General features: G+C 40.7%; 1 protein-coding gene across 1 annotated transcript in view; it reads left to right on the top strand.

Moving 5' to 3' along the window:
• The window catches only part of INPP4B (inositol polyphosphate-4-phosphatase type II B), a 373,171-nt gene that overhangs the window by 209,406 nt on the left and 148,086 nt on the right, over nucleotides 1–15,679 (top strand). The window contains exons 8-11 of the mRNA XM_015417726.1: nucleotides 352–402; nucleotides 4,986–5,065; nucleotides 9,587–9,698; nucleotides 12,834–12,906. Coding sequence (XP_015273212.1) covers nucleotides 352–402; nucleotides 4,986–5,065; nucleotides 9,587–9,698; nucleotides 12,834–12,906 — 316 coding nt within the window. The remainder of the gene's footprint in view (nucleotides 1–351; nucleotides 403–4,985; nucleotides 5,066–9,586; nucleotides 9,699–12,833; nucleotides 12,907–15,679) is intronic.

The raw sequence follows: 15,679 nt of genomic DNA on the forward strand, positions 1-15,679 counted from the left end.
ACAACTCTAACATGACTATATCAATTCACAAGGTGCTGAATATGTGCTGCAGCAGCAAACAACAGGTGTTACTGCCTTGTGCTTTGGGACATGACTTGCCACATACCTGCCAAAACAACTGATCACCATTTTTGAAAGGGTTGACTATTTAATATTGTGAAAGTTTGAGAACATTTAACATGTTGCTTTTCACATAGACGTTAGGCATGAATTCACACAAACTGAAAAAATGTAACTATTTCAAAAACGATCCCCATAAAATTATAGAAAGCAATAATTAGTATATCCTAAGCATAGAAGACTAGTTGTCATAAAATGCAATTAAAACTAAACAACTTCCCTCTCCCCCAGGTCCGCACCAGCCTCCTAGCAGAACACAAAGAACCAAGGACAGATATTGGGGTAAGACAATCAAACTGATGGACTAAATAGAATATTTTTGAAGAAATATGACTGTGAAAGGTCTAGCTAATATTTGAAGATAACACAATTGTTAGCATTTTTAAAACTTCCTTGTAAATAGAAATTATGCAAACTGCCTCTCTATCCAATAAACTAAATAGTCCACCACACTAGCTCTTGGTAATAGAGCAAGCTCAGTGCCTTGTAAAGAGGCTATAATAGCAAAGCCCTCCTTGATCCATTGTTTTATAAACCTGTATCAATAAAGAGAAGCTGTCAAATCACGTACAGACCTTGATTTCATAAACATGAGTGTCCAAGTGTCAGTCCTTGTAAATGCAGTTCTCAATGTAATTATCTTATTTTCCTGTGGCCTTAAAGTAACTTGACTGAAGTGGTTGTCAAATATAAAATGACCTTCCTTTGCCAAAATGTTTACTTCCTTATTGTAATAGCCAATTCATACTTTCTGAAGCAGAAACTGGGTATGTCTGTACATTCTACAGTGCAATCGTATGTAGAATTATTTCATTCTAATCCCCCTGGCTTCAGTAAGGCTAGATCAGAGTAACACTGCATAGGATTGCTCTGTTAAGCATATAAGAAACCATAGTTATAGAATCTTTTGGGCATATTGATTTAAAAAGTCTAGTTTTAAAGGAAACAAAACCAGTTCATCTCACTGTGAGTCTTTTATTTGTTTATTGAGTTTATAACCTACCCTTGCTGCAAGCATTACACAGTCCCCTCCTACAATTTTATTTTCACAACAATCTTGTGAACTAGGTTAATCTGTGAAAGAATAACTGGGCCAGGGTCACCCAGTGAACATAATCATCTGAACCCAGGGTTCCTGGTTTAGTGTGATATTCTAACCATTACATCCTAAATTTGGTTCAGCTTTGTAGAAGCTGATTTGGCCAGTGGTCAGAAGGTAAAACTTCTCTTGAATGGAAAGTGTTTACCCTTACATGAGGAATTTGCGTCCATCATGAATATAGGAGTGTGATAGTTTAGTAACTAGCTAATATTGTAGGGCTAGTTTATGGTAACATGTTGCACATACCGTTATACCTTTTGATGTTTGGGCGTTTGAAACCATAAGAATATCCTCTCTATGACGAGTGTGATTTCAAACCCCACTAGGGTTGCCAGGTGCCTTCCTCCTGCCGGCAAGGAAATTTTGGGACTGTTCCAGGAGCCATTGCCTTTTTCTGATTTAAAATAAGATCATCACTAGATCAAGGACTTTATAACCAAACCCACAAAAAATTATTGGTGACTTTTCCAGGTGGGAAAAACAAGATATCTTTGGTCTTGTACTTTAAACAATTTACCTGGTGCAAATGGCTGCCATTGATATAGAGGCATAGAAGAATATAGGTCAACAAAAGGCCTGTAGCTACAGTGGGGCATCTCGGGGTCGGGCCCCCCAACTTACCACCCAGGCCTCCCGACTTCCCATCCAACCGGTTTATTTTATTTTTTGTGTGCCACAGCTGCACCAAGCTGAGCCGTCACCCTGCCCTGCTTGCTAGCAGTGTACCTCTGGCTGGCTGAAGGAGAGGCATGCCACAGGGCACGTCTGATCCCTACTCCAACTCTCTCTCTCTCTCTCTCTCTCTCTCTCTCTCTCTCTCTCTCTCTGATCGCTTAAAAGAAACTTTTACTCTCTTGTCGTTCCTGGCACAGTGCCCCCCAACTTATTTAAATGCCCCATGAAGTCAAAAATCCTGGCTACGGTCTTGTCCTTATATATATATTCTCACCAAGAAGGGCTATACATCTTTATTTTAGTATATTTCTTTCTTAGAATAGTATATTGGAATAATGATTGTAATGTAATGCAATAAAATTGGAATGTATTTCCCTGGCAGAGGAGACATAACACTGCACAGCCATTCACTCCACCTCCTGTTACCTCCATGCTTGAGAGGAGACAACTGTAGTGTAACAACCAGGTCTCAGTTATTTGATCTTAATATTCCACAATTAAGAAGCATACATTTACATATCAGTCTCCAAGACTGACATATTTATTTGATTCTCTGTGTTTTCCCATGGAATTGATTCCAAACAAATGATGACCATATGAACTTAATTTGTTATCTTTGTTTGGTTTTTGCATCTGTTAAAACATCTTCATTATGTTAAATGGTAACCATATAAACTAAGCTTGCTATTCCTAATTCTGGGTATGGTCACATGGCAAGCTTACCATGATTTGTTCCCGCTGTAGATTTGACCGGGAATATTTTTTTCGGGTTGGGATGACCACACATCCCTCCCTGAACTGCTTGCATCATGCAATGAGGCTTCGGGCACCATTCAGATAGCCACACCGCTGCTTGGGCAGCATGGCTTGTTTTTTTTTTTGTTTTTTTTAAAAAATTGGCTTTGCACATGTACATATACACATGGGCGAATCACCACTCCCACCAGGACTTGCGGTACTCCCTTGTTCTTGCAGGTTCCCCCTCCCAACAAGAAACAAAATTAACCGGCGATGTACAACTGAGCACTGGAGTCTATATGTGCGTTTGAACACTTATATATTGAATTTATTCAGTGCAGGATTGCTCATGCGCACAACAATGGAAGCTTGTAAAAAAAACACATCGTGAAAAGGACATTCAGATGACCTAATTGCGATCATTACAAGAGATGACTGTCCAAATCAGCAAAATCGCAGATTCAAAGCGCATATATCTGGAAAGTACTTGATTTTCTGGGTGTAGGAAAACTTGCTAGGGAACAGAAGATTGCGCGAGTGAGCCCACTTTGTTGTGGGAGACGGATGCGGCTGTCTGATCAACAATTTTAAATGCGAGAGGGAACAGCAGTGAAACCCGATCAAAATGACCGTGTGACTACGGGCTCTGATAAATACCTTCATTATTTTGTATGTTAATTTACTGCTCAACCTCTGCATATATATATGGACCGATAGGTTCCATTTCACTTTATCTGAGGAAATGTGTATGCACTTGAAAGCTCATACCTTGAATAAAACTTTGTTGGTCTTAAACTGGACTCAAACTTTGTTCAGTATAACAGGATGTATCCATTTGGCTTCCTTTGCACTGCCATGAAATTGATTTTTCTCATAGGGAAATAAATGCTTAAAACATGATGTACTGGGGAAAATGTAACATATTCTATTAATATCTTGCTTTAAGTGCTACATAAATATAGGTTGTGCAAGCAAATATTCTATTTGGCATATAAAGATGACATTGCCTCCAGGTTTAAGAAATTATTGTAGCAAGAACAACAATGGTAAAAATTCTACAGATTTAACATGACATGATAGAAAAGGATGACTGAAGCTTCACACTAAACAAACAAAAAAACACCTGCAGCTGTAGATTTCCAGCATGCTATTTGTCAGGTTGTCATTCTGTTTTTTTTTTTTTTAATGAAAAAGAGGTTCCTGCACTAGCTTTACAAATTATTGATAACTAGGAAAAAGGCCCGTTGTGGAAATAAATACAACAGCCTCTAGAAAGAGGCGGGTGCCCCAGCCTTGGACACTCAGTGTCATTTTGCTGTGGCGACCCCAGCAGGGTATAATGACACTGAGTCCACCATTTTCTCCAGAGGAACTGATCTCTGCTACCTAAAGAACAGTTGTAATTTTGAGTGCTCTCCAGCCCTCACCTGGAGATTGACAATGATGGTTCCCCAGAAGGGAATGGTTGGTTTGGAGGGTGGAGTCTATGGCTCTGTACCTGTCCGAGGTCCCACGCCTCCTGAAACCTCACCCTCTCCAGGCTCCATCCCTCACATCTCCAGGAATTTCCCACCTGAAGTTGGCAACCCTATCTCCTTCCCAGTCAATCATCAACCTACCTTTATTTTCCCCTCACTCTTCAGCTTTCCATCCCCCACACACCTGCAGCCTCTCCCGTGCTCTGAAGCCCTGACTGCTGCATCTCATTGGCTGTCATATGGGGGCTACCTCAGCAGCATATAAGGATACAGAGCCCACCATTTTCTCCAGGGGAACTGATCTCTGCCATCTGGAAAGCAGTTGTAATTCTGAGGGATCTCCAGCCCTCACCTGGAGATTGGACACATTTTACCTCAGAACAGCAAACTGTTTAGAATGTTAGAGGCAAAAGCCAATCAAGTTGCATATGCAAACGGCCTCTGTGTTCCGAGGCAAAGGCCAATGAGGCTGTATATGCAAATAACCTCTGTGTTCTGACTGGCTATGGGGGGAGAGGAACAGCAAACTGTTTAGAATGTTGGAGGCGAGACTCAAGCAATGCAGCCAGTGGATAGGGACAGATTCTGAGTGACACACCAGGGTGCCAACCAATTTCGGAGCGTGTGGAATGTTCTAGAGAAGTGCCACCACCATTCGGCTTTTATTTATAAGGGAGATGGTGTCACTGATCTATGAAGGCATTCAACAGGATAAGAGATCAAGAATACTTATTTAATATTTATGTTGTGCTAACATAAAATTTGCAGGTGTGAAGTTAAACAGAAACTGTTAAAATCCAGAAATCTAATGAAAGTATATCCTACCTCCCCACCCATCTATCTTCTGCTTTTTTATTCCCTTTGATTTCTAGCGAAGTTTTCTGGGTTGTACAACCTTTAAAGTAGGCGAGCTGGTGAAATCCAAGGAGCAACAGTTGAGTCTCAGCCTGAGGTAGGTTCTTTTTTCCCCTTGTGTTGATTACAAACTCTGTCAGATCAACAATCAATGCCATTTAAAGACTCAGTTGTATTTTGAAAGTCAAAATTGCTGTCATTTATCAGATGACCAGTTCATGTGCTAACATTATCAACAGTGCACAAAGCTAAAGAGTGCACAAAGAGTGTTTAAGACTATTTGGACCATTGTTAGCGGCAGTGCATTTCACTTTGTTTCTATCCCTCACTGGTCCAGTATAGAAGTGATGCAGATGATCAGTAAGGCTGATGATTAGATGTGGTTAATACAGACGAACAAGCAGGGAACCATGAGAAACTCATAGGGAAATTCCCGCACTGCCCTCCGACTTCTGACATCTACCCCAGGCCATCTTTCGATACCCTTTCCTCCTACTGCCACCTCCTTTTGCCATCTTTTTCCTTCCATACCCTACTTCTTCTCCCCCCTTACCCCCACAGACACCCCCACCTCCCTCTTGTCCTCCCATTGGCATCTATTTCCTTAGTCTGTTCTCTCCTTCTCGCCACTCTGAGCACCCACCCTTCCTTTCAACTCCGCTTTGCCTGTCTTTCGGTCCACCCCCTTCATCAGCGCTCTGACTCAGAGATAACATCTCAGGTAGTATGTGGACCAGGGTGCTGCCTAATCATCCTTGATGTGCAGGGCCTGAGGAAGAACAGAGTGCTGCCTATGCTTCCGAGCTAATCTAAAAACTACCTGACTCTGCGTCAGCATTGAGGGCACTGAATATTTTTTCTTCATTGCCACAGTCGTCTAGTAGATGGATAAGAACATAAGGAAGAGCCCTGCTGGATCAGACCAGTGGTCCATCTAATCGAGCATTCTGTCTCACACAGTGGCCAGCCAGTTCCTCCGGATGGCCAACAACAGGGCACAGAGGCCAAGACCTTCCCCTGATGTCGCCTCCTGGTTCTGGGATTCATCGTCTTAGTGCCTCTGAATGTGGAGGTTGCCGTCAGTCACCATGACTAGTAGCTATTGATAGGTTTATCTTCCATGAATCTATCTAATCCCCTTTTAAAGTTGCTTATTCCTGTGGCCATCACTACATCCTCTGGCAGCAAATTTCACACTTTAATCACTCTCTGTGTAAAGCAGTATTTCCTTTTGACCATCCTAAGCCTACTGCCTATCAGCTTCATTGGATGCCCTACAGTTCTAGTATTTTGGGAGAGGGAGAAAAATTTCTCTTTGTTAGCTTTCCAATTTCCCTACCCCATACATAACTGTATAAACCTCTATCATGTCCCCCCTTAGTCGTCTCTTTTGTAAACTGAAAAGTCCCTGACCCCTCAGGCTTTCCTCAGAGGAGGTGCTCCAACCCCTAATAATCTTGGTTGCCCTCCTTCTCACTTTTTCCAGCTCAGCAATGTCCTTTGGAGATACGGTGACCAGAACTGCACACAGTATATCAAATGAGGTCGCACCATAGATCTATACAGGGTAGTATAATATCGGACATTTTATTCTCAGTCCCTTTCCTAATAATTCCTAACACAAAGTTTGCCTTTTTCGCCACTGCAGCACACTGGGCTGACACATTTCACTGAGCTATTGACTATGACCACAAGATCTCCCCCTGCCCCCGTCTCAGCAAGTTCAGACCCCATTCGCCTATACTTGAAGTTGGGATTTTTTGTCCCAGTGTGTATCACCATACATTTACCAACTTTGGTTCTAGGTGATAAGTGGCAGTCTGTGCCATAACCACCTAGAAACTGGACCTGCTTCCCCATGAATTTGTCACTTACTGTGCAAAATAAAATTGCATATATTTGGCTATACTTTAGAGCTGCTGACTAAAAACAATCAAAATTTGAAGAGTTGGAGGCGCAGTCTTGTCGTGCTTTCTTTGAATGAATCTTTCAAGCTCATGTAACCTGACTGATGGAGAGATTAATACATTGGTAGTAATAGTGCCAAAATTGGACCTCACTTTAATGTAACCAGGATAGGTATTGGTGTAATTAGCATGAGACTTCTACATGTGTAAATTGTCCAGAAAGAATCTGACAGAGCTGAACCAGCAGCCACTGGGGCCTTACTTTGCTTTAATTTCAAATAAATTTGCAGCTAAACATTTCATCAGTGTTTGTCTACTTCTTAGCCAAGAGAGTTGTTGGTACTAATAGACATATTCCATATTTTAAAGAAATATTAGTCTTCTGAGCTATGACATGAAATTGAACTGCTGAAGTCATACAGATTGAAAAGGCATTCAGACAGCCTGAAATATGAATCACATTTGGCATGCTTAATTGATGACAAGGTATTTGGAAATACTTGTAGAAAGTTTGCTTTGGTATATATTTCTGCATTCAGAAATACCAAGAATTAATATAGGAATCAGGGAGTTACCTTTCCTTGTAGATTAACCTAATTTGTTCAGTTTTATACTGATACTGCTTGTGACTTGCCACAATGAGGCAGATGGCTGTCAATTTCACTTCAAAAACTAGGCAAGTCTCCCAAAAAGTGAAAACCTTTGAGAAAGGCTATAATGTAATTATATAATGTATAGCGCCCCTTCTTTTTGACCATTCTGTATTTTAGATATACACATCCATCTTAGATATATGTATTACGGTCCCAGGGAAAAATCACACAAGATGCAACTATTGCATATAGTATTAGTAAGCATTAACTTGTCCTGCTGCAGCTAGCGAAAGATGATGTTTTGTATTCTGTTTATAATGCTTCTTAACACTGGTGTATTTACTGTTGTAACAGAGAGCACTTTCTTTACTCTGAATAGTTGGGGGGATATCCATAGCAGGCACCTTAAAGATAATGAGATGTGGTGATATTTACTCAGGGCTGTATGGCATGAGAAACACAGAACAACAGTTGAAGTAAAGAAAGTAACGGTGTGGTGTGTTTATATGGTTTTTGTAGTATCCTTTGAACTAGAGAGGCCTTTTATTTCTGTTATTTAAAATGTACAAATTTATTAGAACTAATTTTGTAGAAAATGAAAAGTTGGAGATTAGCATTTAAGGTTCATTCTATGACAGGTTGTTGTTGAGTAGACTAGAATAAGTTAGTAGCTATTTAATCAATAATACTTTAAAGTTATTAAGTAGTATATATACTGAAGAATCCTAGATGAAAAATGTAATATCTATAGATGTTTCTAATATGTTCATTTATATTTTGGGAGTAAGCATTATTTTGTGGATTATTCTACTATTTTTCTAATCCACTAAAAATAAACCAGCTGATTAATTACATGCTTAAAATGATCAGAACTACCAGTCAGCAAAGGCCAATTTTAATTGATGAAGCTATGAATTAAGATCATGTTTCATTTTTGGATTTATTTGGGGGCTGTTTTGGATTTGTTCTGTTGTTGTATGGTAAACATGACATATCTCACAATAATTCAGGTTTTGCTTATTAAATGGAAAGTTCCTATATAGATTTCCCCCCCTCAGTGTTCAAGGTAGTCTACAAAAATGCATATACTTAAAAGCATGTAAATACTTAAAAATCACATACATATACATATAGTAACTGATTAACTAACAGCAGATGAAATCACTGAAGCCTATAACTGTTACCCCCTTAAAGCCACCTGTATCCCTGTTATTCCTTTGTTTTCTCAAAAAGACGCCTGTATCAAGGATTTGGAAATGCAGATATGTTTTCATAGAATCACAGAGTTGGAAGGGACCATACAGGCCATTTAGTCCAACCCCCTGCTCAATGCAGGAGCAGCCTAGAGCATCCCTGACAAGCATTTGTCTAGGGTTGCTGGTACAATGTGGATCATTTTATATACTTGTCAGTTTTCAGACTCCTGCAATGTGGTGCCCTCTATACTGTGAGCCATTTTAAACATGGAGATTTCACTGCAGGGAACAGCTCTGCAGACTGCTTGCTGTCTGTGCTTTAAGAAAACATCTGTTTTTGTTACTCAGAGTTACATTGGTAGTGTTTTTTTTAAATGAATGCATTACTTCTGATGCCACATTGTCCAATTTACAGTTAAGAGGCTTATCAGCCAAGAAATTACAATAAGTGCTGTTTCAGTGGTTCATGTTAGCTGCACTGGTGTAGAACAAAAGGGAAGGGTCCAAATAAACTACATCTTTATGCAGTTCACAGGGTTTTTGTTTTTTTGCAATTCCACCATTGATAACAAGCAATAACTTTTTGAGAGTGCAATTTTAGAAAATGTATTTCTAAATGTAGATGTTCTAAAAGCATCCAAACCCTTGGATATACTGTATATTCATTTATGAAATTTGTGAAAATGCTCTCTAAACGCACCCACAAGGTAGTGTTGTGCTACTTTGAAGCAAGGAATAGGATGGAGATGATGAGCCGTTCTTGTCTGTTGTTAGGGAAGTTGGCAATCGTAGTTTTCATCATTTGCGAATAAGCATTTTGTCCTGTGGTGGTATTAAGACCAAAGGGCACAGGTTTAATTCAAGACACAGCCACGCAAACAGAAAATAAAATTCCACATTTACCCCCCTGCGTTTTTTTCAGAAGCTCTGATGGTGGAAAGACAGTTGGCACTATAGACGTCAGCCTTGTGAAGATGGGGCAGACAGAGGATGGGGAGTCAGATCACAATGCAGCAGATGTGCAGGGACAAAAGGTAGGAACCTGGCTCAGTGCACAAATTAAATTAGGATGATCAGAAATGCCAGATGCCTATATTACTATAGTCACGGTGGGATCTAAGTTTGCATTTAAAAAAATAAGAATTAGCCCTCTGTAGAATAAAGTACAACGTGCATGCTCAGCTCTCTAATCTAAAAATATATATATCCAGGGATAAAAGATAATTCTGTTGCATTTAATTTGTGTTTTGCCAGAAATAAAGTATTAATTTTACCATCAAGTGTCCTTTCCTCAGAACTGTCTATGTGGACACCTGCCCTGTGTCCCCTCTCCCCAAGTCCTATTCAGTTTTGAAAGGGAACTTTGAATATCACTTTTCAAAGGAAGGATTATAGATTAGCATCTAATTGATACGTATTCATCTGAAAGTATAAGTTCAGATGTATTGATTTCAACCTGGAAAAGCTGTGTGTTGCATATGGGGGGGGCGGGAGGAAGCGTATGGCACAGAAACAGCAGCCCTAATAGCCTGGGCTAGCCTGATCTGTCAGAACTTGGAAGCTAAGCAGGGTCAGTACTTGTATGGGAGACCACCAAGGAAGAGGAAGGCAGTGGCAAGCCACCTTTGCTCATCTGTTGTCTTGGGTCACCATGAGTTGGTTGCGACTTGACAGCACACTATACCTTTACGGCACTGAAACAGCCAAGCCTGAAGATCCCACTCTGTGCAGTGGGCCTTAACTTGCTTCAATATGTGTTCCATTTTTAAAAGTGGCATTTCTACACACTGCCCCAGTGCTTGTATTTCATTATATGAAAAGTTGGAGAAAGGATCAAACTGATTTTGCCCGAGAGATTTTTTTTTCGTGATGGTCATGTTGCCAGAGTGATAAGTTGCTCAGTTCACATTTGCAACAGCAATTCCATGTGGCAGAGGGTAATCCTTTTTTTATCCTTTAGCCATGCTTTCTCTTTCACACCAGATGTAGATGGCACACACATACACACACCTGCTGCTGTCATGCGGTTGCCCACATTTTTTAAAAATGGGGTGTATGCATAGCTCTGCTCAAGAATAATACAGTACTACACCGTTAAAAAAACCCTGTGCATTTGGGTAGTGCTCCTGAGGAACACAATACTTGATTCCCGGAGTCATGCTAATTACTTGAAAGGTACTGGGTATCCCATAGTGGTCATCTACATCAAATAGACTAATTGGTCTCCTACTGCTTGGGGGAAGGGGAGGAGAGCACTTCAAGAACTTTTCAAATGCTAATCAAGAGAGCAGAGAAAAAACACTTGCCCCTTGCATTGTCTTAATATATTAACAACTTTATAAAATTGCCTTGTCCCCCTTCCCATTTAAAAAAAATCTCAATTTTGTTGGTGTCAGCAAGGATACCCAAACAGCTCATACTGAAAATGCAGAGGAAGGGGGAAAAGGGCTGTTCGGTTTAACAGAAGGAGTAGCTTGCCTTCTGGACATGTGAAAAGGATCATCCCAACAATGTTGTGCCAGGAAAGATAGGTTTTCTTCAGTTTTTTTTTTAAAAAGCAGAGAAAATAACAGGTTGTTTGTGATTTGAACAGGAATGAAGGATGTCATGTGTTTGGGAGAAATAAAACATGTTACTTGATTTTTAAAAAGTCTCCATGATTGATTGTATAGTAAGAACTTTACAGAGAAGCATTCTATCTCTTTCGCACACACAAACTCACAAATGAATTATTAGCTCCCATCTTCCTAGTGTTCCTGGCTTGAAACAACAGAATGTGAGACACATATATAGGTAGAAGTGTTACACTTTTAAGTTGCTTGAACAGTTTGTTAAAGGAAATCACAGCATAAAGCCCAACATGTTGATGTACAGGATATATGTTCACTACATAAGATAAGCTACTTTTTTGTGTCACGGACATTTCAATATTTGAATAAAAAAGAGAATGGGAAGTATGGAATGGAAATTAACCTTCTTCCCCCCCCCCCAAAAAAAAATAATTGTGCACAAATGAAATACCACTGTTTTTACAGTGCACTATTGTAGCCTTTCTCATTAGAAGGCTCTACTTTAGCTGCTTTGAATCAGGGCGGATTTCTGGCTCCCCTCATACACCTTGTGTGGGACTCCTTCTTGCAACCCTATCTACCTCTTCCCTGCTCATGATGACAGCAGTATTCTTCTACCTGGTCACTGCCTACCCTGGATGAGGCAGAGAAACTGTGTTGCCACTTAAGGGCAGAGGCCATGCAGCTAGCAGACCTGCTTATCCACCCATCCTTTTCATATCCCTGTTCATGAGAGGACAGGGTGACCAGGTCTACCGCTATCAGGGCTTTTTGTGTGTGGGAGAGATGTTAGAACTCTCAAGAGGGAAATGAAGTTTTCAGTCTGTATACTGAAAACGCATGAAGTTTTAAACATTTTTAAAAGAATGTTGTCAAAGAGGTTACGGAACTCCATTCTGGCACGTTCCCCCAGGGAAAAAAACCCTGACTGCTATAGTGAGGGATCTCACACCCCTGGCCCCACCTCTCCCTTTGCTGCTCGGTGAAGGAGTGGGAGCAAATTTGGGGGAAGAACAGGTATTGTGCAGATGCTGTGGCATCACTTCTGGCATGAACCTGGAAGTGATATCACTACATAAGGCAATGCTCTAGGATTCATCCAAAACTCTATGGTAAAACCATAGTGCAGTGCTGCATTTGTTATTTCCCACCCCCAGTCTCCCCCCAGTTACCAGCATTCAGCTGGCAAGCCTATGAGAGGAGGAGACATGACAGAATTGGAAACTGTATCCTTGGTGCTTTCAGGCAATGGAGGCATTGGGCCCTCAGCAGCTGCCCAGGCCTGCTCTGATTTCTCCTGAGTTTGGTTTGTGTGGGGCAGATGGGTAACATCAGTTCAGAAAATAGTTTGCAATAACTATCTGCTAGATATTGCATGTAAAGTTTCCTATGCTCCGGTGTTTCTTATTTAATGTAACAGAACAAATATTATCACTTACTGATGAAACTGATTACCGTGATATGCTGAAGAAATCAAGGAAAGTTTGTATATACCAATATACTTTTAAAGTACTAGTTATGCACCTCTTTTATGATTCTGTTAGATTTCATATGGTGAATCTCCCTTCACATTCAAAATCTTTAACTTTTGTTTTACAGTGTGCCTTGGTTTATGAGTGTACATCTCCTGAAAGCAACAGTAGTAAAGACAATTTACCTTTATTAAATGCAGGTATGTGTTCTATATCTGTAATGATGGCAGTGATTAAAGGTTAAAGTTGTACTGTATTTAATTAATTAGTGGAAGAGCCAGTACCATGCTGTTATGATTTCTAACAAGAATCTATCTACATTAATGAATGATTGACCAGAATGGCAAAACTAGACTATACCCCATCCCCAAGTCCACCATTTTAAAGGTTTTTTAAAAAACTTTTCAAAATCCCATGGGGCCCCAATCCTGCTGGCAACAATAGCACCAGGGATGAGGGGCTTCTGTCCCCTCCCAACACACCATTCTCAAGAGCTCATAAAATCCTTGTGGTGAACTTGAGGAAATTGGTTCATCTGATTTGACCTTTATGTAACCAACCTGCATTATGTTGCTTAGCTGTCTCTTACTGAATCATTGTCCCGCTTGGAAATGTATTAATTCTGACAATATTTGATAAATTAAGATTTGTTATAGCAGTGCAGATCCCTTATGTAATTTGTGCTTTATCTGGATGATCAGATACTTCCATTTCTCACTGATGATGCTTTGCCTATAATCTGTATTATAGTCATACTAGGAAAAAGGCCCGTTGTGGAAATAAATACAACAGCCTCTAGAAAGAGGCTCTGGGCGGGTGCCCCAGCCTTGGACACTCAGTGTCATTTTGCTGTGGCGACCCCAGCAGGGTATAATGACACTGAGTCCACCATTTTCTCCAGAGGAACTGATCTCTGCTACCTAAAGAACAGTTGTAATTCTGAGTGCTCTCCAGCCCTCACCTGGAGATTGGCAATGATGGTTCCCCAGAAGGGAATGGTTGGTTTGGAGGGTGGAGTCTATGGCTTTGTACCTGTCCGAGGTCCCACGCCTCCTGAAACCTCACCCTCTTCAGGCTCCATCCCTCACATCTCCAGGAATTTCCCACCTGGAGTTGGCAACCCTATCTCCTTCCCAGCCAATCATCAACCTACCTTTATTTCCCCCTCACTCTTCAGCTTTCCACCCCCCACACACCTGCAGCCTCTCCCATGCTCTGAAGCCCTGACTGCTACGTCACATTGGCTGTCATATGGGGGCTACCTCAGCAGTATATAAGGATACAGAGCCCACCATTTTTTCCAGGGGAACTGATCTCTGCCATCTGGAAAGCAGTTGTAATTCTGAGGGATCTCCAGCCCTCACCTGGAGATGGACACATTTTACCTCAGGACAGCAAGCTGTTTAGAATGTTAGAGGCAAAAGCCAATCAAGTCACATATGCCAATGACCTCTGTGTTCCGAGGCAAAGGCCAATGAGGCTGCATATGCAAATAACCTCTGTGTTCTGACTGGCTATGGGGGGGGGAGGAACAGCAAAATGTTTAGAATGTTGGAGGCAGGACTCAGGCAAAGCAGCCAGTGGATAGGGAGACCCTCTGAATGACAGATCAAAGAGCGAACTGATTTTTGAGTGTGTGGAATTTTCTAGAGAAGTGCCACCACCATTCAGCTTTTATTTATAAGAGAGATGATCAGGCATGGATTTCTAAAGAGGATATGTACATGTTTGCTCTCTCACAGTTTTATGATATTTGTACTCTGTATTTCAATACCTTGAGTTTGTTTATTGCATTCTTGCAGTGCTAGAAAAAGAACAGGGGGGATCCCCCCTGTGAATGATAAAATCTCTAAAGCTAGAGACCTATTGGCATTCAGCTTGAATATTCTTCTTAATATATGGAGCTCAAGTCCCAAGTGAGTTATGAAGTACTTTGAGTGAGTAGGAATGAAGAATGAATGGCTAATTGATAGATGTTCATCACTGTTCCATTTTTATCTCAAGAGATTTGAGGTTTATTGCTATTCATATATCAATTGGAACCTTAAAATTAAAATAATTTCTCTTCTCTACAAGTGTTTTATTAAAAGGTGATCTTTTTCCAGGAAGGTTCCAGGAAGTTCTGTGGCCACATTAAAGGAAATGAAGGCCCTCTGCTTGTCTGTATTTTGCCCCGTTTCTGCTCATTCCCAGAAGACTGTTGTCTCTGTTATTCCTCACCAGAAAGCTTTATACATCAAATACATGCAGTAGACACAGTGAACCCAGACACTGATGCAGATCACAGTAGTTCCAGATTACCTTTTTCTATACAAAGTCATCACATAAAGCAAGCACACTGAAGCTAAAGATGGGCAACACTTTCACACAGTTAAAAGTGCTTAGATAAAAGCCTTGCTTCCTATGGTTTGTATACCTAGTATCTCTGCCCCCACTGTGGCTTCCTTGATTGAGTCAATCCATCTCATGTTGGGTCTTCCTCTTTTCCTTCTGCCTTCACCTTTTCCTAGCATCATTGTCTTTTCCAGTGACTCTTGTCTTCTCATCATGTGACCAAAGTACGATGGCCTCAGTTTAGTTATTTGCGTTTCTAAGGAGAGTTCAAGCTTGATTTGACCTATAAACCACTTCTTTGTCTTTTTGGTGCCCCATGGTATCCATAAAACTCTTCTCTGACGCCACATTTCAACTTTCTTCCTATCAGCTGTCTTCATTGTCCAGCTTTCACAGCCATACATACTAATGAGAAAATACCATGGCTTGTATTAACTTGGTCACCAGCAAAAAATCCTTATACTTAAGAATCTTTTCAAGCTCCTTCATGGCTGCCCTTCTCAGTCTCAATCGCCTTCTGATTTCTTGGTTGCAGTTTCCCTTGTGATTGGTGATGAAGCCAAGGAATAGAAAATCTTGAACAATTTGATACATTGCAAAATGTTGCTCTTATAGAACATGAGGGGTTCTGAAGTCTCT

This window comes from Gekko japonicus, unplaced genomic scaffold (genome assembly GCF_001447785.1).
Source record: "Gekko japonicus isolate JY-2015 unplaced genomic scaffold, Gekko_japonicus_V1.1 scaffold97, whole genome shotgun sequence".
In the NCBI taxonomy this organism is placed as follows: domain Eukaryota; kingdom Metazoa; phylum Chordata; class Lepidosauria; order Squamata; family Gekkonidae; genus Gekko; species Gekko japonicus.